The 24,171-nt window shown below is 42.8% G+C and overlaps 1 protein-coding gene across 5 annotated transcripts in view; it reads left to right on the top strand.

The window, feature by feature from the left end:
- Positions 1-20,016, top strand: part of LOC308673153 (zinc finger protein 185-like) — a 45,903-nt gene extending 25,887 nt beyond the window's left edge. For 2 of the 5 annotated variants that reach the window (XM_081336632.1, XM_081336629.1), the window contains 17 exons: positions 1,567-1,605; positions 1,719-1,802; positions 2,562-2,639; positions 3,312-3,395; positions 3,978-4,055; positions 5,528-5,566; positions 5,928-6,032; positions 6,837-6,917; positions 7,637-7,738; positions 8,936-9,019; positions 13,425-13,520; positions 14,293-14,382; positions 14,519-14,587; positions 14,787-14,867; positions 15,700-15,802; positions 16,352-16,450; positions 16,800-20,016. In XM_081336632.1, the coding sequence (XP_081192758.1) occupies positions 1,567-1,605; positions 1,719-1,802; positions 2,562-2,639; positions 3,312-3,395; positions 3,978-4,055; positions 5,528-5,566; positions 5,928-6,032; positions 6,837-6,917; positions 7,637-7,738; positions 8,936-9,019; positions 13,425-13,520; positions 14,293-14,382; positions 14,519-14,587; positions 14,787-14,867; positions 15,700-15,802; positions 16,352-16,450 (1,312 nt within the window). In that variant the 3' untranslated portion in view covers positions 16,800-20,016. The remainder of the gene's footprint in view (positions 1-1,566; positions 1,606-1,718; positions 1,803-2,561; positions 2,640-3,311; positions 3,396-3,977; positions 4,056-5,527; positions 5,567-5,927; positions 6,033-6,836; positions 6,918-7,636; positions 7,739-8,935; positions 9,020-13,424; positions 13,521-14,292; positions 14,383-14,518; positions 14,588-14,786; positions 14,868-15,699; positions 15,803-16,351; positions 16,451-16,799) is intronic. The other 3 variants (XR_014027587.1, XM_081336630.1, XM_081336631.1) reach the window with 3 other exon arrangements.
- Positions 20,017-24,171: the final 4,155 nt, after the last annotated feature.

Below are 24,171 nucleotides of genomic sequence, written 5' to 3'. Positions count from 1 at the left end.
ATGGGAAAGATGGAAGAGGTCATTTCTTCCATTGTCACAATCCAAGAAAATACAAAGGCAAAACGCAGAAAATCAGTACAGAAGCTGCGTACAATAGTAAAGCATTGATATAGATCAGTGATGGCGAACCTTTTAGAGACCGAGTGCCCAAACTGCAACCCAAAACCCACTTACGTATTGTCGGGTGCTGGGTGGGTGTGGCCCATTGAGTGGGCGTGGCCCATTGGGTGGCTGTGGCTGCGGTGGTAACAGCAGACTGGGTGGGACTAAAAAGTTCAATCAATCAATTCCAACTTTGCAAGATCTTTTTTTTCCCCCGCAAGCAGTTGAAATTGATCGATTGATTGAACCTTTTTTTTTTGCACATGGCGGCAGAGGCCTAAAGCAAAAAGGGTTTATAAAACCCAGCTGAAGGCCTAGGACTGGGGCGATGGCACGCGTGCCCACAGAGAGGATTCTGCATGCCACCTGTGGCACGCGTGCCATAGGTTCACCACTACGGATATAGATAGTCCTCAACTACCATTCGTTCACTGACTGTTCAGACTTAGGACAGCACTGAACAAGTGGACACAGGCCAGTCTTTGAGGTTCCGGCCATCGCAGCATCTTCATAGTCATGTGATCATGATCTGGGCACTTGAGGACCAGCTTGCAATCATGACATTGTAGCATCCTGAAGTCACATGATTGCCATATGTGACCTTCACCACAGCATCCGACAAGCAAAATCAATGGGAAAAACAGCAGGAAGTCGCAAATGGCGACCGCATGACATGGCGCTTAACAATGGCGTGGGATTCACTTAATGATAGCAGCCAGAAGTGCTGGAACTACGGTTGCTGAGTGATGCAGTAGTGTCACGTCATTTTTTTTATGACCGCATCGCTTAGTGACAGAAATCCCAGACAGAATTGCTGCTGTTAACCAAGGATGATCTGTATAGGATAATTAACTCTTCATTCCAGAAGGCAATCTGGCAGAATTGAGAGACGTTTAGAGAAGCTAAACTATTCCGATGGGACTACAGATAATGAAGACAGAGGACGTCTCCCAGCTGTAAAAATTATATACAATTATATACAATACAATTACATAATTGAGTGCAGATGTCCTTATGGCAAAAGCCAAGGAAAAGAACATGAGCTAGGATGCTGATAAGGCCTACTCTTCATGGACAACACTGGAATTCATAGTAGATTTGGAAGTGCCCTACTGGGGAACGTTACTAGCGACAAAGGAAGAGCAAAGATCTTGTGCAATGGAGACGATCCATAGAAAACTGGACAAGGAACTTAGAAAAGAAAAGCTGCAGTTTCATAGCTAGATCTGTGCGTTTGTTAAATGCCTCTGTTTTATTAAATAACCTTAACTCACCAAACAATGGAACTTGGAACAGCCGCAGTTTTTATAGCAACACGCGTGCATTTGTAAAGTGATTCTGTTCTGTTAAATCATTTTAATTTGCAAAACAATGAATGTACTCGTAAAGGCGTACCCTGATCTTCTGAAGACAAAGGATTTTTCATTTTTCTTTACATTTAACCACAATCTTGTCTGTTTGCAGAAGTCCAACACAAGAGGTACCAGCCTTTCTGGCTAAGAAGTAAGTAAGATTATATTCCTTACCAATGTGAACAGAAATGTCTTCCATTATAACAATAAAGAGGGGAGAGGAACTCTATATTTTATCTCAAGGGCGTTTTCTTTTCATGAAAGGATTGACGTACCAGATGACTTTGGTCCACGATCCAGAAGTCAGACTGTACCTGCCTCAGCATGGTTTAACAGTCATGGGAAGAGGTAAATAACCGATTACTATCATTCTTCTCATTGGTTTCATTGCCTTGGTGGAGCAGTGGGCTAATGCCTCCTTAAGTAACACCAGCTGCCTGCAATTAGTGCAGGTTCGCATCCCACCAGGCTCAAGGTTGACTCAGCCTTCCATCCTTCCCAGGTAGGTAAAATGAGGACCCAGATTGTTGGGGGCAATAAGCTGACTTTGTAATAATGCCGCTTGGGTGTGTGTGAAAGCCCTAATAAGCAGGCATATACATAGAATAAAGGCTACTGCTAAGCTTGTAAGCCGCCCTGAGTCTTCGGAGAAGGGCGGGATATAAATGGAATTAAAATAAAATTAAAAAATAAAAATTATTTACCATCACCATCCTTATTTTCCTCTTTTAGTAAGAAGAAGACTATTGCTAGTTCAAATGGTCGAGTCCCTTTTGAAAACCATGCAGATAATTAAAGGCAGAACATTAGAAGGGTTTTTAGCAAGCGCTAGTATAAAGTTTTATTCTTTGGAACTAACAAAGCCACCCTAAAAAATAAAAATAAAAGGCTAGATCTCCTTTTCCAACTTGTTGTCAGTATGTGCTCTTTATCACTCTATTCCCTAAAACAATATACATTCAACTATCTTGCACTAGGACATGCAATAGATTTTAAACTTCTGTTTTGCTTGACTAAGATCAATCTTTCTGAGTCAGATTAGTTATGCCATGGTTTGTACAGGAATCACAATATGCAAATTAACTGGACTTCTTTTGGGTTTGTCAGCAGCACTAATGGTGAAAGAAGAACTTCGGAGTCTCCCCAGAGTGAATCAAGGTTAGCCAATACTTCTGGGAGAACCAGGTTAGTATAATCTGTAATTTTTTTCCCCATCCAATAACACAGCAATCAACCTGGCTGCAAACTATTAATCTGCTTTGAAACTTCTTTTAAATGAGAAAAGAATTTTGGAAAGCTATTTCTCGACAGTGTGATGGCATAATGACACTGCTATTAGCAACTTAAGTGTGTTAAATTCTTTAAAATAGTACATTACCATCCAGCAAGTAAAATAGTGTGTTGTAGTAGCCGTTAAGCTTGCCGGTGGAAACTTCAATTGCAAGTTGCTATCTTGATCAGGTTATAGCCACTGTAAATTACAAAAAGGCACATCTCCTGTGTTCGGATTCACGTTATGTTAAGGAAACAACCCATCGTAAGGTCTCCATAGAGACAAGAAACTCTCTATGAAATTGGACTTAAGCAGTATCTTTGGAAGGTTCCCAGATTTTCATTTAGCAAATGCCCAACATGGCTGAACCAAAATGTCAGGCTCAGAGAAAAATAGATTCAATGGAAGATGTATAGCCTTTATAGATCAGAACTCTGAATTGACTTTTGAAGCCTATTGGCGCTCAATACTGTATGGTGATCAAAAAAATAGATGTAATGCTTACATATCATAGCAACTTTCACCTACAAATATCATGGACTCCACATTAAAGAATGCTTTTTTCTCTCTCTTTGCTTTTATAGTGTTGATACAAGCAGCAGCAGAAATGTGGCCTCAAAACCCTACCTTGAAACTTCATTCAATCACTCTACATCTGTGGAAAGAAGGTAATGTCCACGACAAACCCCAGATAAGGTATCTTAGATTTGTTGGTTTATCTGGGGATTTTCAAGCTGCTTGTGTGTTTTAAGGAGCAAGATGTTTTTAAACTTTCTTTTGGTTAAATTGGGGGCATGTACAAGTGCAGAGTTTGCTTTTTTTTTGGATCTGCCAAGTAGTGAGCCATTGGTTGCAACAGGAATTGACTGACTGACTTCTCGCCCCAAACTGACATGTGGGCTGAAAGAGAGGAACTGGCCTAAAGTCACCCAGCCAGCTTTTGTGGCTAAGGCAGGACTAGAACTCACCAACTCCTGGTGAGTGACTCAAAGCCACCCAGCCAGCTTTCATGGCTAAGGCAGGACTAGAACTCACCAACTCCTCGTGAGTGACTCAAAGCCACCCAGCCAGCTTTCATGGCTAAGGCAAGACTAGAACTCCCAGGCTCCTAGTTTCTTGTTTGGTGTCTTAACCATTAGAAACAACCTGTCTCTCATTCCATAATATCACGTCTTCAATTTCTCAGTATGATTCTTTTAGCCACCCACCCCCCCTGCTTAACTGAACCATAGTTTGTTTTCCTTTTCCAGTAACAAGTCAGACGAGAAGTATGAAATGAGTTCTGGACGTGATTCTGTCCCCAGCATCCCTACCTCTCCAAAAAGAAGGTAAAGAGGACCCAGATTGTTGGGGGCAATTAAGCTGACTTTGTAATAATGCCGCTTGGGGGTGTGTGTGAAAGCCCTAATAAGCAGGCATATACATAGAATGAAGGCTACTGCTAAGCTTGTAAGCCGCCCTGAGTCTTCGGAGAAGGGCGGGATATAAATGGAATTAAAAAAAAAAAAGTCCACACGAGTCCAAACTATCCTCTGTAAAGTACCTGCAGGACAAGAAGCAATGGGTGGAAGCATTAAAGAGAGACCTGGAACTAAGGACATTCCTGACCAATTAATCAATTAATCAGTGGAACAGCTTGCCTCCCAGAGTTGTGGGTCCAACATCGCTGGAGGTTTTCATGAATAGACTGGACAACCATTTAACTAGGATGGGATAAGATCTCCTGCCTTTGGCATGGGGTTGGACTAGAACAGTGGTCCCCAACCCCCGGTCCATTTGACCAGCACCGGGCCGCGGCATGCCAGCAACTGGTTCGCACAAACAAGCGAAGCCCCATCTGTGGGATGCAGGCAGCACACAAAACCACACACTCTCCAGTCAGTGGAAAAACCTTTCTCCACAAAACCGGTCCCTGGTGCCCAAAAGGTTGGAGACCTCTGGATTAGAAGACCTACAAGATCCCTTCCAACTCTATAATTCTAAATTGCCCAAGTAAACTGTTTCTATCATTTCTCTTTTGATAAATTATGCAGAAAAAGAATAACTTGGGCTGCTTTTGAAGCCCTCAGTTGTGAATACTGAGATGTTTTGAATGCCCCTTGAAACAGACTGTAGATGGCTGGGTGGGAGACAGGACCCTGGTGGGACTTTATTTTTTGCAGTCTTCTACTGCTCGCTGAAGAATGTGCAATGGCGTTTTTGAGTTTCAAGGCTGGCAACAGGGGTGTTTGCATGCCAGGCACAGAAAGATGAGTGGGGCTTCCGTCGCAGCGACAGGCAAATACCTTAACTCTTTTGATCCTCCTCCCTTCTCTGTGAATGCCCCCAGCCAACAATGGAGAAGCTAGTTATTGGTCAGTTGAGGGTTTAGGAAGGAAGTACAAAGGATGAAGAATTTTTTTTTTAATTGAAAAGTTTTACAATACAATTTTAAATACAAAAAACCCCCTCCTCCGCCTCCCCCTCCCCTCCCCTCCCCCCTCCCCGACTTCCCAGAGCTGAATACAGGGTATAATAATACAAACAAGCATAATCTAAAATATGCTAACAACAATAATAAAACATTAAATTCTATCACACTTTAACTTTCCATAATCAAAATATTAATAAAATAACTATTAACTAATTATACGTCATAAAAAATCCGCTACTTATTCAAATGCTAAATGATACTTTTTAGTCCCATATTTATTCTAAATATATTCAATCCATCTTCTCCATTCCACAATGTATCTCTGTTGCGATTGATCTTTCAAATATGAAGAAATGTTTTTTAACGTCACTTGTTTTCTAACCACAGTGAGAAGAATGAAATGCAGAGTCACACATTTTTCGACAAGTAAGCCCTTTTTCAAAACAACACTTTTGTTGGATTTCTATCTTAGCAGTTCAGGCTGAGGTTTACAGAATAGTTTCGTAGTCCCTTTCCATCCTTCAACACCACAATTCTGGAGGATAGGTTGGGTTGAGGGAGAATGCTCTTAAAGACCCCCGATCAGCTTCTGAAGCTGAGAGAAATGAACTGCTCCTGATTAGCGATACGCAACACGTTTCGTGCTGCAGCCCTTTTGAAAATGAAGGTTGATCAAATGCCCTATTTAAGGCAGTTTCGAGCATTTTTTTTTGGCAGGGATTTTGAATGGCAAAATGGGAAAATGAGAAACAGGATCTTTTATGGAAGACGATCATTTTCTCAACAGATCATCTCCGGAGCTCAAACCTGAAGTCTCCAATGGAGAAAGTAAACCTAAGGATCCAGACTCAAAAGCTGCAGAATGGTGCCATCATCAGCCAACTACAGAAAAGTAAGAACTCAGGGAGAATTCTCAGCACTCAGTAAACTGAGATCATTCCTTAAGAAAAATTCCAAATAACACGCTTGGATAATCCTTGCCTTAATCCCAACAAGCACGTTGGTTAAATATTTATTTTGAGTTTTCCAAAGTTCTTGGATGTAGAACAAACACAGGTGTGCTAGACTTGGATGGGCTTGCTAAGTAAAGTTAATGGGAACTGTTGGCCAGCACCAGCTTGTAAGAACGATGCTATGAGTAATTCCTCAAAAATTAAGAACCCCCTTGTTTTACGGGGACAACACAGCATAAGACAAATACCTTTCTATCATAGGGCTTATGACTCCATGGAAGCTCATCAGGTTTTCTAGGTGATTTTCTCCAAGAAAAGGTGATTTAATTGATTGCACACTTTAATTAATCTCCCTATTCAGTTTTCAAAAATTAAGAATGGTTTCTCTCTCCGTAGGCTTACAAGCTAACACACACACACACACACACACACACACACATAGAAAGAGAGCAAAAAAAGAGAAAGAGAAAAGGAGAGAGAAAGAAAGAAAGAAAGAGAAAGAGAAAGGAGAGAGAAAAAGAAAGGAAAGAAAGAAAAGAGAGAGAGAGAAACAGAAAGAGAAAAAGGAGATAGAAAAAAAAAAAAAGAGAGAGAGAGAGAGAGAGAGAGAGAGAGAGAGAGAGAGAGAGAGAGAGAGAGAGAGAGAGAAGGGAAGAGGAGGGAAGAGAAACACAACCAAACTCAGGTTTTCTTCAGTGACAAGTTCAGATCTTCATCTCTTTCTGACTTCCTTTTTTCACCAGGGAAAACACTGAAGTATCCCCAGGAACGGGCTACAGAACATCCACTCACATGGACAACAATGAGGGTGCTGACTCAAAAAGGTATGGAAGAGAAATGGGACAAATATCTCCGGACCCTGTCATAAGCCTGCTTCCTAAAAGATTTCTATTGCAAGTCCTCGACTTACGATCACAACTGAGGCCAAAATTTCCACGGCTAAGCAAGGCAGTCGTTAAGAGAATTTTGCCCTATTTTACGAACTTTTTGCCACAGATTTTAAGCAAATCACTGCAGGTTTATGAAAAAAATGCCCATCATTCCAGTTTGAATGAACCCACAGAAATCTAGAAGGTATAATAATAATAATAATAATAATAATAATACTAATAATAATAATAATAATAATAATAATAATAATAATAATAATAATAATAATAATAATAATAATATGATGATGATGATGATGATGATGATGATGATGATGTATGACTTTTCCCGGCAGCTTAATGTTTTGCATTTAAAAGCACTTCTAAAGCACAATTGAAAAAGAATAAAAAATCTCCAATAAAATTGGAGGTTGCAGGGAAAAGGCCTGGGAACGCTAGGCAGCAAGGTTTTAGAAGAACAGATTTGCCAATGTTCTTATCTTTGTGGAGTCCTTGGTGCTCTCTGAGCTTGGTTGCTTCTTGCAGACGTTTCATTACCCAACTAGGTAAGGCCATCAGTCCTAGTCTGATTAACTCAGTGAGCACCAGGGACTCCACAGTTCAACCGTGAGCTACAAATATTCACCTCTATGGGTTCTTTTTTTTCCTTCCAGGTCTGAGCTACAGCTTGGAGGAAACAGTCTGAGTACCACCGGGATCCAGTGTGAACTTTTAAGTACTCCCAAGAGGGAGGAATCCGATGTGGAGATTTCCAGGTGAATTTGCAATTTTGGGAATAGCAAAATGTTTTTTTTAATTTAAGTTTTTTAATTAATTTTCTAATTACTACATTTACATATTTGAAAAGCAACGTGGTGGCTGAGTACAATAATTTCATTGCATTTAAATATCATCAGTTCAGATCTCAAAATATTACAACACCGAATTCCCTCTCTTTCCCCCTTAATATATACTGTCTCCTATTCAAACCAACACAATTCTTATTCTATCAGTCAAACAAAAAATAACTTTCTAGCATTTATCAATAATCTTCAGTTTATGCATATCTTAATTTAACATTCCATCTTTTAGACAGTCAATGACCTAATACATTAGGTCCATTAATATTTTAAATTTAACGTTTAATCTTTATCATTTCCAAGGGAATAGCAAAATGTTGTGTACAACATATAAAGTTTGGGCAAAGGATTCTGGCTGGTTGAAATGAGGTAGAATGTGATCTTTTGCTGCAAACTAAGAGACTACTCGTAGTCCTTGCTTAACGATGGTCATTGGGGCCAGAATTTCTGTTGCCAAGCAATATGGTCATGGTGTCACATGAACTCCTTGCTTAGCAACAGCAGTGCTGGCAATCCTGGTTGCAATCGTTAAGCGAGGACCATACTGGGCTGCTAAGCGAGGACCTTGTGGGATCCTTCTGATTTCCTTCTGGCTTCCCCCTTGATTTTGCTTGTAGGAAGCCAGCCAAGATGGACACAAATCACAAAGCGTGTGACTGTGGAACTCTGGAGCATTTAGCTGGTTGCCAAATGCCCCAATTACAATCACATGACCGCAACTGCGATGCAGTAGCCTCAACCTCAAGGGCTGGTCATAAGCAGTGGTGGGATTCAGCCGGTTCGCACCACTTTGGCGGAACCAGTAGCTAATTTTTTTGTTGCCCAGGCCCAGAATAGACTTCCAGAAGTGGCATCCACACAGAGAACGGGATGTTCATGTATTTGAATCCCACCACTGGCCATAAGTACCACTTATTCAGTGTCCTCGTAAGTCTGAACAGCCTCTGGATGAGAGTCATTAAGCAAGGACCACTTGTAGAAATTCCTGTCCTTGTTTTGGGAGGAACAGAAGCTCAGCAGACCTTTTGATGCATCTGCCCTACCAGTTTCTGCTCAAATGAGAATCCCTGGAGGGCAGAAGTAAATAAGTCATTCCCTTTTCTCCCTTGGCAGGTGCAGTTCCTTTGCTACAGAGAGTAGAATTACCTCCCCATATAACCAGTACAGAGATCAGAGATCGGATGAAGAGTCAGACAGGTAAGGAACTGGCACTTTGCTCCCAGATGAAGATTCAGACAGGTAAGGGCACCTTGTCTGCTCCCGACACCTTGGTGAAACCCTATGTTGCGCACAGTAATTGTCCAGCGTTATTTTATATTTCCTGCCTCTTCTCCTTCAACTCAAGGAAAGCAGATTTGGCTTTGAAATATCTTTAAAAGAAGAAGAGAAGGTCGGAAAGACTCTTGTGAACAAAATGCAGCCTTGTTCAGTAATGAAGTGGCCAAAAAATACCTCAGCTCTTCTATATTTTTGATTGTACAATCTTTTTCTTTCTTGGTTCCCAGCTTCCTGTGGTTCCTTTCAAAGGCTCATTTTTATTTAAAAAAAATCCCTCTTGATTCAACATGTCAGGTGGTAAGGGTGCATCCTCCTCACCTCAATCTGTTTGTTATGCCTTTGAAATTAGCAAGTTGATTTTGGGCATCGGTTAGAAACAGGGAAAGGAAAGGAAAGGAAACTTTGGAATCTTCTAAGTTCCTTTGAGAAATAAGATTTGAGCTTCTGAGTTCTTGGATTAGATTCATATTTCTTAGCTTTAACATATTCAGCCAGGTCCAGAACAAATATGGGACCAAAAAGTTTCATTTAGCATTTGTATAAGTTTTTTTATGTGATATTAGTATTGCTTCTAGTCATTTCATATGAGCTAGAGTGCAATAGACTTAATAGTTTATTGTTGCTAACATATGGTTGTTTATGATTGTTTTTACTTTTATACCTTGTATTTAGCTCTGGGAAGTCGGGGAGGGGGGAGGGGGGAAGGGGGGGAGGGTTAGGGAGGGTTAGGAAGGGTTGGGTGGAGGGAGGGGGGGAGGGATTGTTAAAGATAAAATGTATTGTAAAACTTTTCAATAAAAAAAAACATATTCAGCCAGGGGCTTCAAGTCTGATATGTAATAAAATCAGGACAAGCATGTGGCATTTGATGGACAAAAAACCCCATACTTTTCTTCTACGTATTTGTCTTTGAGCTCAACAAGGACACCACAACTACTGGTAGATAATAATACTGGGGTACAGATGGACCACTATCTGCTATTAATGCTTGTTCCTCACTTTCATTTCTGTCTCTCAGACTGTATTTTGGGACACAAAATACTGAACAGAAACAATCTAATACATTTGAAAGCATATGAAGAACGGTTGCAGGATTTGGGTTTGACTAGTCTAAAGGGACGCGGTGGCTCAGTGGGTTAGGACGCTGAGCTTGTCGATCAGAAGATCGGCAGTTTGGCGGGTCGAATCCCGAGTGCCGCGTAACAGAGTGAGCGCCTGTTACTTGTCCCAGCTTCTGCCAACCTAGCAGTTCGAAAGCACGTAAAAATGCAAGTAGAAAAATAGGGACCGCTCCGGTGGGAAGGTAACAGCGTTCTGTGCGCCTTTGGCGTCTAGTCATGCCGGCCACATGACCACGGAGACGTCCTCGGACAAGCGCTGGCTCTTCGGCTTTGAAACGGAGATGAGCACCGGCCCCTAGAGTCGGAAACGACTAGCACGCATGTGCGGGGAACCTTTACCTTTACCTTTACCTTTAGTCTAGAGAAAAGAAGGAGTAGGGGTGACCGCAATAGCAGTATTCCAGTATTTGAGAGCATTCACACACCTTGTGAAGTTTCGCAAACCAGATAATAGGAAATTATTCTACAAATGCTTTTTGTTCAATTGGTGCATCTTTTTCCCATCATGTTAATTTTATGTTTCTCGTGATCAGTGAATTTGTTCTAAGCAGTTTGGCTGTTATGCAGCATAAAGAGTGTTTTCCTTCTCTTGAATTGCGTTACATTTTTGTTTCATGGTGTTCAATCCCTTTAAGAAGCTGAAATTAATTTTACTTTAGAGATCTTTTTTTAAAATCTTGGTGATTATAGCTCTTAGCTGATCCTGAACAGGAGATGCCCAAAAATGCTCTTTGCCAGGTGATTATAAGCATCTCATGAGAATAATTTTAACGATGTCCTCCCTTCGTTTTGATAGAAAACCTAATCTGCATTTTCACAGTCAATTCAGCTATGCTACAAAGAAGTATGATAAGGCATGTTTTAAAGACTGGATATATGATATTTATTATGCATTGTTTATCCATCTCTCTTCCTCATTTCCCATCTTCTGCCCCCCCTCCTCCAAGTTCTTCCCAGTGGATTTTGGGATTCTAAATTCCTCAGCAAATAGCCAAATATTTTTGAGTGCTATTTGAAGAATTATTTTATACTGAACACATTTCATGAGAAGTAACTCATGAAATGGGCTACTTACATTCCTGTCAATATTTTCCATTCTTAAGGTTGGAGTCGTTTCTAGAGTTTGTTCTTCTTCTTTCGGATATTTTCATTTTCTCTTTCCTTTTGATACATTCTCCTTCATCATAATTCTCAGCATATTACTTGGATGCTAGAGCCTTTGAGTTCTAATAACTAACTTCCAAGTATATATGGTTAGGATTGTAATCTTGGTTGGTCTTTTCCGTCTCCTGTTAGCATTACAATAGTTTGTCATTTTTGCAAACTATTTGACATTTGCTTCTTCAACCCCAGGCAGATGTGGCTGGTTTTCCTTTCCACTCAACCTCTTTACATCTGGAGGATGCTACTTATTCCCAGATGCTTATTCCCAGAAATCTTCCATGTTTATGGATTACCTAAACTGGTAATTTCTGGAAAGTAACCTTCTAACCAACTGTCCTCTGAGAGAGAGAGACAGGATTTCTTTTATTTTTTTCTTTAGAGGGACTAACTACTTTTAGCATGTTAAACCAGTCACAGAAAACCCAGTTTACAATCCTCCCTGTGTTGGACATTGATCTCAGGATTTTTTCACCTCTGGATCACCAAGCTGGCCATTTTATCAGATCTTCAGAGTCTAGGAATGGGACAAACAGGACCAATCAACTTTACAACCGCAGAACGTTGGGACTCAACCGCGGAATAGCTTCCTACTTGTACAATCAGCCATTCAACAGCAGACGGTAATGAGGCAATAATTCGAGATCAAAAGAAGTGGGTCATTCCTAGGGATGAGGAGATGGCCCAAATGTCCTACTTTAGAGAGGATGTATGTCTTCATAAGTCTTGGAGGGGGCATTTGTCTGTTGAAAAGCCTCATCAATCTGAAGAGCGGTCCAATTAAATAATTTAGAAAAGCGGAAAGCAGGGACCACAAAGAAGCCAATCAGCGTTTAGCGTACAGTAGCAAGCTATAGAGACACTGTACATTCTCCTGTCGTTTTCTTCCTCCTCAACCTGAGATCTATCATGTTTGAGAGCCATAATTTCTAAATTTTCATCTTTACATATCAATTAGCACTCGTAGACTTGCAATGAACTTCTGGCCTCTTATGGTATAGCAGTCCTTTGGGGGTGGGGGGGCGAGGCTCCTGGGCATTACTGGCATATTCTTAAGCCTTTATTTATCTGAAATATTTCTCCATCTTTAAGATTTCTAAGTCAATGTTTAAGAGCAAAGATTTTAAGGAAGAGAGCCCACTAGAATTTAGAAATCTTAAAGGAAGCACCTTGAGGAGCGACAGGGGAAATATGGTTTGCAAATCCAATCTGAGAACTGACCCAGAAGCAGGTGACATTTCTACGGCCATTCTGTTTTAATAAATGACCAATCGCAAACGTTTCAACTATCTTATAAAGTAAAATAAATCTTTCTTAAAGCTGTAAAATGATCTGGCCAAGAAGAGGCTGTGTTCTCCAGAACTGCTTTTTTATTATTTAAAAAAAGTGTTTTCTTGAAGATTTCCCTAACGATTACAAGCTTGATCTTTGGTAAGCTCACATCTTCAGTGAAGAGTAGGGGAATGGCTTGCATTGTTTTCCCCCCATGATACAATCTAGCCCCTGGGGGGTGGGGGGTGGGATGGGAGGCTGGTTTTGCCAAGAGAGAATTCAGAATGGGGGAAAAAAACCCCAGGATGAGCATTGTAAAAAAGCAAAGTTATAGTAAGCTTAGGACATTATGTTCAGGACATACGGTAACTTTTTCTGAAATTGTATAGGGCAGGGGTAGGCAACCTTGGCTCTTTTACGACTCTTGGACTTCAACTCCAAGAATTCCTGAGCCAGCATAGCAGGGTCAGGAATTCTGGGAGTTGAAATCCACGAGTCGTAAAAGAGCCAAGGTTGCCTACCCCTGGTATAGGGTTTCCTACCTGATCAGGGTGTTGGACTAGAAGACCTCCAAGATTCCTCCCAACTCTATTACTCTGTTATTCTGTAATTCGACTAAGCTGAGTAATGTTCAGAATAAAGGTCTGGATCTTAGCATTCGGAATTCCCTCTCTTGTATGTTCATTACATCATTTCATTTGTTGTTACGGGTGTATTTTTGTGTGTGTGTGTTAAGACTTGAATTAATACATATCTACATTTCTTCCTAGTACGTCTTACTACCCCTTCAGAGATGCTGGGATTAATATTCCAAAAAGCCACAGAGTGCCTTTTTACAAGGACATCTGTGACACAGAGAGTGGAAGGTAAAGTTAAAGAAGTGAATACCCTAATGTTAACGCATATATATATATATATATATATATATATATATATATATATATATATATATATATATATATATATATATATATATATATATATATATATATATATATATACATATACATATATATACATATATATATATGAATTATTGGAATATTTTTTAAAATATATATATATCAGGGCACAAAGCCCAGCCAAGTGACCTTGGACCAGTCATTCTCTCTCAGCCCTAGGGAAAAAAAAACCTATGGTAAGCTGCTTCTGAAATGTTGCCCAGAAAACTGCAAGGACTTGTCCAGGCAGTTGCTAGGAATCGAGACTAATTGCAAGGCACCAAAAATAAAAAGAAAAAAAAGTAAATTTTCCCCTAAACGTAGGGTACCCATTTATCTATGCAGCCAACTATCCTTACAAGACATTTTCTTCTCCTGTTTTTACAATATCTCAAATCACCCTGCAGATGGCATTACAGTCACTTGTTCCTTTGATTCTTTGTATATATAGGCTGGCTTTCCTAAAGATTTTGTCCTGAGCTATTCATTTTACAGCAGCTTATCTCAGAACCCGCAGGATATACCTGGATGGGTAGACGCGTTGTTATCCATGTGTGTCGCTTGCACATTGCTGACTTCTGTTTTGCAAAGGGAGGATGAAAGGAAATTATCTTGCCTAGAAAGCACGACAACCAAGTTTGACTATTCTGACCCGCAAACGTGATGCTATAGTGTTTCAGATTTCTTTCTCTTGCAGGACTTTGACTGATTCCGAGGCAAAGGATCTCCCTGCTTCCTTTGAACAGAAGAATTTTTCTAATTATGATTCAGATCCCTCTGCATCAGGGTAGCGTATACCGAAGAAAGAGGGAGTTCTTTTGAAGGGGGGAAACTCTTTCTTCTAGCTTTTCAACACAGCAGATATTACATTCCTTATCGATCAGTGCCTCCTCTGAAATGTGCATCTCTTTCGCCCCCTGTAGCAAAGGCCTCCTCTTTGTGAAAGAATCCATCAAAAGCATGGAACTGTCCTCCTCCCCGCGTTACAACAGGTGAGGAAGGCAAGCCAGCAGTTCTGTTTGCAATGCAGGAAAAAATCTCATGCCAATCAGAAGAATTTGCTTGCGATGTTTGATCGGGCCCACGTTTAGTTTTGGGGGTCCTTTGATTATTTTCTCCTGTTATCTTCACATTAGTACCTTTTCCCCCCCACTCACCGTGCTTTGTTCATTCATGCCTTTCCTTCTCCAGTCGCAGTTTGGTTGACTTGTCTGAACTTGAGAATCCAAGCCACAGCAGTTCCAGCTACCTAAATAGCACACCTTCAAAAAGGTATAGCCAACCTTCGGCATGTTGTTCCTGCTGTGGATTGATATGGGATCCCTTCCAAAGCAGACAACTGCCGAGTTTTCATGAACCAGGCAGAAATGGGATTGTACTGTGGTCCAAAATATTGTGAGAACCTAGCTATTGTTTTTTTTTTTGTTGGGTGAATTACCCTTGGTAAAGTTTGTTGGGAAGTGTTCTGTGATTACAGGGATCACTTTTGATTTGATTTGATTCTTGTGTGTTGTGCGAATTCAGCTAACACTAATTAATTGAGCAGAGCTTGTGAGCCTGAAATCCAGCACATAATTTTATCAAGAATTCAGTGCCAGATGCAAAAAGTCCACAGGTGAAGGTCCAATTAAACTTATTTATTGCTGCTCATGCCTACACGCAGGAATATTCCCAACTAACAGAACCTACTTGGATTTAGATAAGGATAAACAGAATTCAAGGAGGGGGGTGGTCTTAGTTCACTTGTGGCTATGCAGGGGTCCTAGGCTGATCCCTCTTTTAACTCTGACCTCAGAATTTGCCACTCCTTTTCCTACAGTTAGTCTGTGTTTTCAAGTGGGAGGCAAAAGACAAGTGTCGTCCTTGCAATTTCACAGAGAGCAGGAGACACTGACACCAAGACAGTGTGCTCGACACACCTCTGTCTTCCAACATTTCACCACCAGTTTTGCCCCCTACGGATAGGATTTGGCCATAAGAGCTCTCTGAGTTGCATAGACAGTAGTGCAGAAAACAGTGTATCTTCTTCAACATGAGGTTCTGTGAAGCTAGGAGAAAGTTTACCACTGTCTTGGACTGTCATCACCTTCCTTTCTTCTCCTAGGTCTTTGGAAGATATTTGTACTTACTGTGGCCGAGTAATCCACAACTGTGCCAAGATATCAATTGAGAACCTCAACATCAGCTGCCACGAATATTGCTTCAAAGTAAGGGTGCTCCTTATAACTGTGGTATTCATGGAGCTATGAAGACGCCCCAGTTTGGTCTAGTGGCTAAGACACCAGGCTAGAAAGCAAGAGACTGTGAGTTTAAGTCGCATCTTAAACATGAGAGCTTGGCCAGAGCTTAACCTGATGACCTTGGGCCAGTCTCTCTCTCTCTCTTTCTTTCTCTCTCTCTCTTTCTTGTACGAAAGTGTGTTAGAGTTGAGTTATTGTTAAAAATAATAAAGACACGATACAAATAAATAAGTCAGGAGAAGAAAGTAGATGGGAAGCTATCTACTAGCTGCATAATGGGATGTCCTCGTCATTAGGTCTCACAGTTTCTTTCTGACACCCCTAAGCTTTAGCCTGTGAATTCGTGCACAGTCTGATTTCAGTCACATGGCAAATATATTACAGATGGAGCCACTGGTTATTTGTTAAGTTGTCAGCTGCAGAGCAACTGGTGCACCAGTCTGCATATTGTATAGGCATGCAGAAGACATGTCTGCAGCTAAGTAGAGAGCGACTGTTTTGCTTTTTCTCTCGCAGTGCGGAATATGCCACAAGCCAATGGGAGACCTCTTGGATCAAATCTTCATTCATCGGGATATTGTCCACTGCAATAAGTGCTATGAGAAGCTCTTTTAGGTGAGCATGTTCTACAAGGGTTAGAGATCTGGAGATGTGGGTGGAGATCCTGCCTAGAGCATAGAACGTGGAATCATGGGGCTGGAAGGGACTTTGGAGGTCTTCTAGTCCAACCCCCTGCTCAAGGTAGAAGACCTATGCCATTCCCAGTCCAATGGTTGTCTAGTTTCTTTTTGAAATCTCCAGCGGTGGAGCATCTACAATTCCAGGAGGCAAGCGATTCCGTTTTCTGACAGTTCTTGCTGTCAGAAAATTTCCCCTTACTTCTAGATTGGATCTCTCTTTAGCAAGATTCTACCTGTGGATTGTCAGCCTAGCTGACGTGTTCCCTATCCAATTTTCTCCTTAGATTCCAGGGACTGGACCAGCCTGCCCAAAGAGACGCCTGCCTTCATCCATGTACCCGGGTTCTCCTAAGGACTCTTTGATTCAGCAAGCACCCCCTTCCTCATGTCCTCAAGTTATCCCTCATCTTCAGGCAGGCCAAGTGACTCCCGTTTAGCAAAGGTGGAGTTAGAGTCACTGAGGATGCTGCATCAGGAATAGGAGGGATCGCTGCCTCGTTTTCAAACAGCTGCATTGGGGGGCTCCTCCTGCACCTCCTCCTGCCTTGGTGGCTTGTCCCAAAGTCCTTCTGTTCTTCCTTCCACGGTGGCATCTTGGATATCCATTCAATCCACTTGGCCAGCAACTGATAAAAGCAGGCATTATACCAGGAATGAGAGGAAGCAGGACCATCTGTTTTGGTTTTTTTTTTAAAAAAGAGGGAGGGAGGAAGATTGAATCATCAGGGGCACTTCTTATTCCATTTATCCCTGGGAAGTCTTTAGCTACAGCTAGGAATGCTCAATTCCAAAACATGTGCCTTGAATGCAAAGGATTTTAAATGGGTGTGCAAAATGTTTTGATTCCAAAGCTCTCAAGGCATCAGGCACAAAAACCTTTTTTTTTCACCCCCAACCATTTCTGGAGCTTTTTGAGCTTGAAACGCTCCAGAACTGCTCGAAGTAAGAATCTCAAACCTCTAAGTTTGCCTTCTGGCATCCCTGGGATGGGTTTGATTTTGAAAGCATCAGGCACTGAGGTGACGTCTTCTACATTCTTTTACCATGGGTTGAGGCTGATGGGAGTTGGAATCCAAAGCGCCAGGAGAATCACTCCTTTGTATGATGTTCTTGTTTTACCCAGAGAAGAAAATATTGAGTTAACTCAATGTTTTTCAAACTTGGCAACTTTACGATGTGTGGATTTTTAACTCCCAGAGTTCCCCATCCAGCATGGAATTCTGGAAGCTGAAGTCCACATATTATAAAGTTCCCAAGTTGGAAAAACATTGAGTTAAATGGTCCAATTGTCCTACTGAGCATCAGGCAGCTTCTTCTGTCTATTGTCTACTTCTGTCTACTGTCTACTCCTATCATAATTGTCTCTCTGGGGAATAACTATTTTATAAGTATCTTTGATTTTGTTGTGAGATTAGACATTCTTCATGGTTGGGAAATCAGTTATGGTTAATTTCTTACACATTTGTATCCCGTGTCTCTAAAAGGATAAGTGTATATGCAAGATAACATACTTTTTTTTGCAGAATTCTTGAGTTTTAATTCCTTTACACCTATTCTTTTCAGACTCAAGTGAAGAGAGTTATACTGAAGCTTTAAACTGGATTTTTAGTTAGTAGCTTAATATATTTTTGTATATTAGCCAAAAATCTGGAATATAAATATGGGGGAATAGATGTGATCATTTTTTCTATGATTAGTTTATTGGAACTTCTAACAAACAGTAAGCAGAAGAAGAAGGGGGAAAGAAACATAGCCTTATTTTCAGTCTCTGTTTTCTACACACTATATCAATTTTAACTTGGGTCATTGCCTATTTCCAACTGCCAGTACAAAGCGGTGGGAAATAGGCTTCTCCCGAGTTAAATTCCTTAAATTACATGGGAAAAGATTGTGGGAGCAGAGGCTCAATCTACAGCAGAATTAGCTTTGCATATTTTGAAATAAATGAAGCAATATACAGGATAATCTCAAGAGGGAGAATGCTATGACGTCTCCTATAACCCAACACTGTTCTTTTATGGTATGAATGTAGGTGTTGCGCACAAGATTCCCTATATTTTGTTTGTGGAATAATGAAAAAGAGAGATGTTGAACATCTCCAAAAGCATTTATTCTGAATGCTGCCAAGTGAAGACCTTCTACATTTGATAGGAGCAATCGGGGTTGGGCAGGTGCTTAATTCTTTCCTTGAAGGTTGAGATCAAAAAACGGGTATCGTAATTCACCTTCCCAACTGCTTGATTCCAGAACGACAACAAAGCCAGCAGATGTTGGCAGCTTGCTAATTGCAACTCTGTCAGAATTTTCTCTCCCTGGATCCCAATGGAGGGTTAGAAGCAGGATGGTCAGCCAAACTGGACATGCATTTTCCTCTTTCCCTCCTTAAGAGTTTTCCTTTGCTAAGAATGATGGTAGAAAAAGTAGCTAGTTGTCAAAGATGACATAATCTGGACCTCATCCCGTAATGCCGAGACAGGCAGATTGCACTTGCTTCATCTAAAAGGGCACATTGAAATTTTTGTTGTTGGAAAAAAATCAACCAAGAAAGTGACTCCTTGACCTTTCAGTGTCAAAGCCAGGGGCCATATTTTGATGTCTTCTGGGAAGGTCATATTTAGCTACATTAAATCTAACTTAATTAACAATTCCTATCTTCACAAGTATTAGTCCTTGGTATAAAACTTATTATACCTTGGTATAAAACAAAAAGGGACACGGTGGCTCTGTGGGTTAGGACGCTGAGCTTGTCATCAGAAGGTCGGCAGTTTGGCGGGTCGAATCCCGAGTGCCGTGTAACAGAGTGAGCGCCTGTTACTCGTCCCAGCTTCTGCCAACCTAGCAGTTTGAAAGCACGTAAAAATGCAAGTAGAAAAATAGGGACCACTACGGTGGGAAGGTAACAGTGTTCCGTGCGCCTTTGGTGTCTAGTCATGCCAGCCTGGCTCTTTGGCTTTGAAACGGAGATGAGCACCGGCCCCTAGAGTCGGAAATGACTAGCACGCATGTGCAGGGGAGCCTTTACCTTTACCTTTATAAAACTACTGCCATGCCCAACCCATCATTCTCCAGATATGTTTGACTCCTACTTCCATAATCCTGCACGGGGCTTAGCTGGTTCAGAATTACAGGAGCTGTAGTCTAACATTTTGGAAAGGCATCTCAGTTGGGCAAATCCCAAGTCAGGTGAGGTCTGGTTTTTTGTTTTTTTAGTAAATATCTTCTCTGCTGATTTCTTTTTAATGTAAACTTTTGCTTCCGGTTCATTGTCCAAAGGTGGAGTTTTGCAAACAGCAGAGTTTACCTAAGCACCATGTGGTATTTTAGGCAGAACTGAACTGCTGCCCTATGTCCTTGAGGACTTGTATCACGGAAAGATTGCTTTCGACAGGCACCGCCAGGTTATTACAAAATGTTATTTTTGATGCTGTGCTGTTCTTCTCTGCCCTTCTGGTTTCGCTGAAGCAAATTCTAAATTGCCACATTCGGTTCTAATAAATATTCTGTGCAGAAAGTTGATCTGAGTTCTTCATTGAATGGTGTGATGTATTTCCCAATGCAATACTGGTTGGTATCTTACCATAGGAGCCAAAGAGGTCTAAGAGACATGCGTGGGTGTCATCCGGGCACTGCTGAGATGCTATAAACCACTCTTCAATCAGCACAATGCTTGGATGTCGTTAAAAAAACACTCTGGGTGACAAGAGACAGTCTGCCCAAAGACTTAGGATTAGGTTTTAGCGTTGTTGCATGTAACAAACATGCAATTCCCAGTGGCACTTTCTAGACATGCCAGAGCTGGTAATGGCCACATTTCCTGGGGAATCCGTGAAGCTGCAGTTCCCAGAATATTGATAAATCCCACAAGTTGGGTAAGGCTAAAATAGACCAGAAAGATTTGGATGTTGAGAGACTGAAGAAATCTGCTGAAGAGGCTTTAATTAGAATTAGAAAACAGCATGGAGCTTGGAGAAAGTCTATTAGAATTTTATTCTCTTAGCATTCCAAATATTTAAACTAAAGTTGTTTTTGAAACTTCTGCACAGTCGTTGAATGACAGACACGGGGTGGGGGTGGGGAAGGCTACCTTCCAATACTATTTCTCTCTCAAATATTTTGCTGGTGGTATACGTGATGAGGGACGCGGTGGCTCAGTGGGTTAGGACGCTGAGCTTGTCGATCAGAAGGTCGATCGGCAGTTTGGCGGGTTGAATCCCGAGTGCCGCGTAACAGAGTGAGCGCCTGTTACTCGTCCCAGCTTCTGCCAACCTAGCAGTTCGAAAGCATGTAAAAATGCAAGTAGAAAAATAGGGACCACTCCGGTGGGAAGGTAACAGCGTTCCGTGCACCTTTGGCATCTAGTCATGCCGGCCACATGACCACGGAGACGTCCTCGGACAAGCGCTGGCTCTTCGGCTTTGAAACGGAGATGAGCACCAGCCCCTAGAGTCGGAAACGACTAGCACTCATGTGCTGGGGAACCTTTACCTTTACCTTATACGTGATGGGTCAAAACAAGAGCCACCATTCATTCATTCATTCATTCAATTTCTATAGTCTTCCATCTAAAAACAAGTGCACAGTGCATAGTTTTATGCAGGATTGGGGGTTTGCTGGGTCTGCTAAAAGTATGCAGAAGGCCCCAGATTCAAGTGTCTCCTTGCCAGCCCTTGCAGAGACGTTTTGATTTATTTATTTATTTTACTGTTCGCAGTGGCATTTTTTTTTAAAAAAAGCACTTTCCTTCTTCCCCTGATTCAAGCCACGAAGAAGATCTGCCCGCTCTCCCATCTGTGGAAACAAACGGACAGTCTTGGATACAAACGGGGTGCAATCCGCAGACCCTTCCCACGCAGGGAGGGAGGGAGCCCGGCAAGAAACCGCACGCGCTTCTTGCAAAGCGCCTCTTCTTCTTCAGCCTAGGGCAGGGCTCTTCAAACTTGGCCACTTTTAAGACTTGTGGACTTCAACTTCCCAGAATTCCCCAGCCAGCCGTGGCTGGCTGGGGAATTCTGGGAGTTGAAGTCCACAAGTCTGAAAAGGGGCCAAGTTTGAGGATCCCTGGCCTAACCAGCCGCGCCCCCTTCCCCCGCGCAGGCGCACTAAAAACCCCTTATGAGCTCCTCGTCGGGTCTGCGCTGAAGCGCCGGCTCCCGTCCCTCTCCGCCTCCCTCTTTTCAGCCAATCCCTTTTTGCTTCGCCAGTCCCGCCTTATGCAAATGAGGGCCCGAAGTTAGCGCGGCGGCCAATCGGGGCGAAGAGGGAGCCGGGCCAGGGAGCAGCCGCGGCAACAACAGAGGCGGCTGGGACTGCGCGTGCGCGCGGCGGCGGCGGCGGCGGCGGCAGGTAGGTAGATAGCGGCGAGCGCGGGCTCCGAAGGTCGCCCGCCCCTCCCCCCACCAACCCAGACTCCCCTCAGGCGGGGCGTCGGGCCTAGTTTTTCCTCACTCCCTTCCCCCCAACTTTCAGGCCCGGGTCTTCCCCACCCCACTCCCCCGCCCCGGTCTCCATCCTTCTCGATAGGCCGACCTCCAGCCCTCCTCGCGTCCCTGAAAGGGGCCTGGCCTGGCCGGGCAGGGTGAAGCGGCCCCTCGCTTGACTGGACTGCCTCTTCAGGGCCTGTGGCAGCTGTCCTCAGCCGCCGCCCCCCATTATTCTGGCATGTTCTCTCTCTCTCTAGCAGGGGTCTTCAAACTTGGCCCTTTGATGACTTGTGGACTTCAACTCCCAGAATTCCTCAGCCAAGCATGCTGGCTGAGGAATTCTGGGAGTTGAAGTTCACAAGTCATCAAAGGGCCAAGTTTGAAGACCCCTGCTCTATAGGGTGGGTGGGGGGTATCTTTAGAGGGGGATTGAGGGGGGTCCTGGGTGGTCTCTGAGCTGGGTGGTTTTCTGGCAGACGTTTCGTGACCAGACGGGGTAACATCATCATCAGTGCCAGAAGAGAGGGGGGGGTTTGTAGAGAGGGGGATTGTGGGGTCCTTGGTGTGCTCTCTTTGAGCTTAGTTCAGGGGGGGGGTGTCTTCAAACTTTGGCCCTTTGATTTTTAATTTTAATTTGATTTTAATCCCATTTATATCCCGCCCTTCTCCGAAGACTCAGGGCGGCTTACAATCTAAAGCACGATGTGCTTAGCAATAGCCTTCATTCTATGTATATGCCTGCTTATTAGGGCTTTCCCTCCCCCCCCCCAGCGACATTTTTACAAAGCCAGCTTATTGCCCCCCAACAATCTGTGGTCCTCATTTTACCTACCTCGGAAGGTAGGTGACTTGTGGACTCCAACTCCCAGAATTCCTCGGCTGGCTGAGGAATTCTGGGAGTTGGAGTCCACAAGTCATCAAAGGGCCAAGTTTGAAGACCCCCTGGCTGAGTTGTTTCCTTGCAGGTGTGTCATTAGATGTAACATTGATCAGCACGAGAAGGGAGAGGGGTTTGCAGAGGAGGAGGAGGGAGGCGAATGTAGGGTCCTTGGTGCTCTGTGAGCTTGGTGGTTTTCCTGTAGGTGTTTCCTTACCCAATTAGGTAACATCATCGGTGCTCGAAGGAAGTGGGGTTTGCTCTCTGTTTATGTACTGATGGCTGGCCCTGCCAGTGAGCAAACCCCCCCCTTCCCTTCTAGCACCGATGAGGTTGCCTAGTTGGGTAATGAAACGTCTGCAAGAAAACCACCAAGCTCAGAGAGGAGCAGGGATCCTATAATCCTCCTCCTCATTCTCCTCCTCCTCCTTATCCTTCTCAAACCTCCTCTCTTCCGGCACTGATGAGGTTGCCTAGTTGGGTAGTGAAACGTCTGCAAGAAAACCACCAAGCTCAGAGAACATCAAGGACGCCCCCCCCCAGTTCAGCCCTGAGCTTCCAAAATTCTCTTCTATCAGAGAGGAGGTACGCTAAAACTAACCTGTCTGGGTAGTTCGTGGTTTGTAGCTCTCTTGTCGCGCCCCCCAATCTTCCCCTCTTTTTCTTTAATTTGGGGCAATCTCATTCCTGGGTTTGCTTTGTGGGAACTCCTTCTCTTTCCCTGCAAAAGCCATCCTCAGGTAGGGGTGGAGTTCAGAAATAAAGGAGGCTCCACCTGTTTGGGTGGGACTGCGTGGCCCTCCCCCCTAAAGACTCCCCAAAGGACAGCATCGGTCCTCTTTCCTTCTCCATTCACCTGTTTCTCTTCAGAAGAACTTTTGTCCTACTTGGGGGGTGTTTCGGGTATGTGTGTGTGTCTCTCTGGGCAGGTTGTCCCGGTGTTCTCCTTTTTCTCTTTGCAACATCAAGTCCTTTTTTCCTTGGAGAACACAGATTGGGACACCTTCTTCCCTAATTGCAAGGGGGTGTGAAGCAGTTTCTGATGGTAAGGTAGTCTCTTAATGTATTTTTTTTTCCTCCCTGTTGTGGTGACCCTGCATACATCCTTTTCCTCCTCAGCTCCATGCAACTCCTGATGCCTTGGGCTGTGAGGTCATCCCATGAGGGCAGGGTGGTTCTGTTGCTGTGGCTGTGTTTGACAGATGTGCTGGTAAGAATTTACTCTGGAATGGGTAATGGAGGCTAGAATACTGCCCTTTCAGTTGCTGTTATACTTGTGCGTAAGTTTGTTGAATTGCATCAGTCTGCTTGAAATAAAAATAGTGAAATGCAATGTTATGTTTTCATTGTGTTTTTTTA

Source organism: Vipera berus, assembly GCF_964194415.1.
Source record: "Vipera berus genome assembly, chromosome: 11".
NCBI lineage: Eukaryota > Metazoa > Chordata > Lepidosauria > Squamata > Viperidae > Vipera > Vipera berus.
Note: the sequence above shows the minus strand (reverse complement) of the source record. Positions and strands in the feature narration are given on the sequence as shown.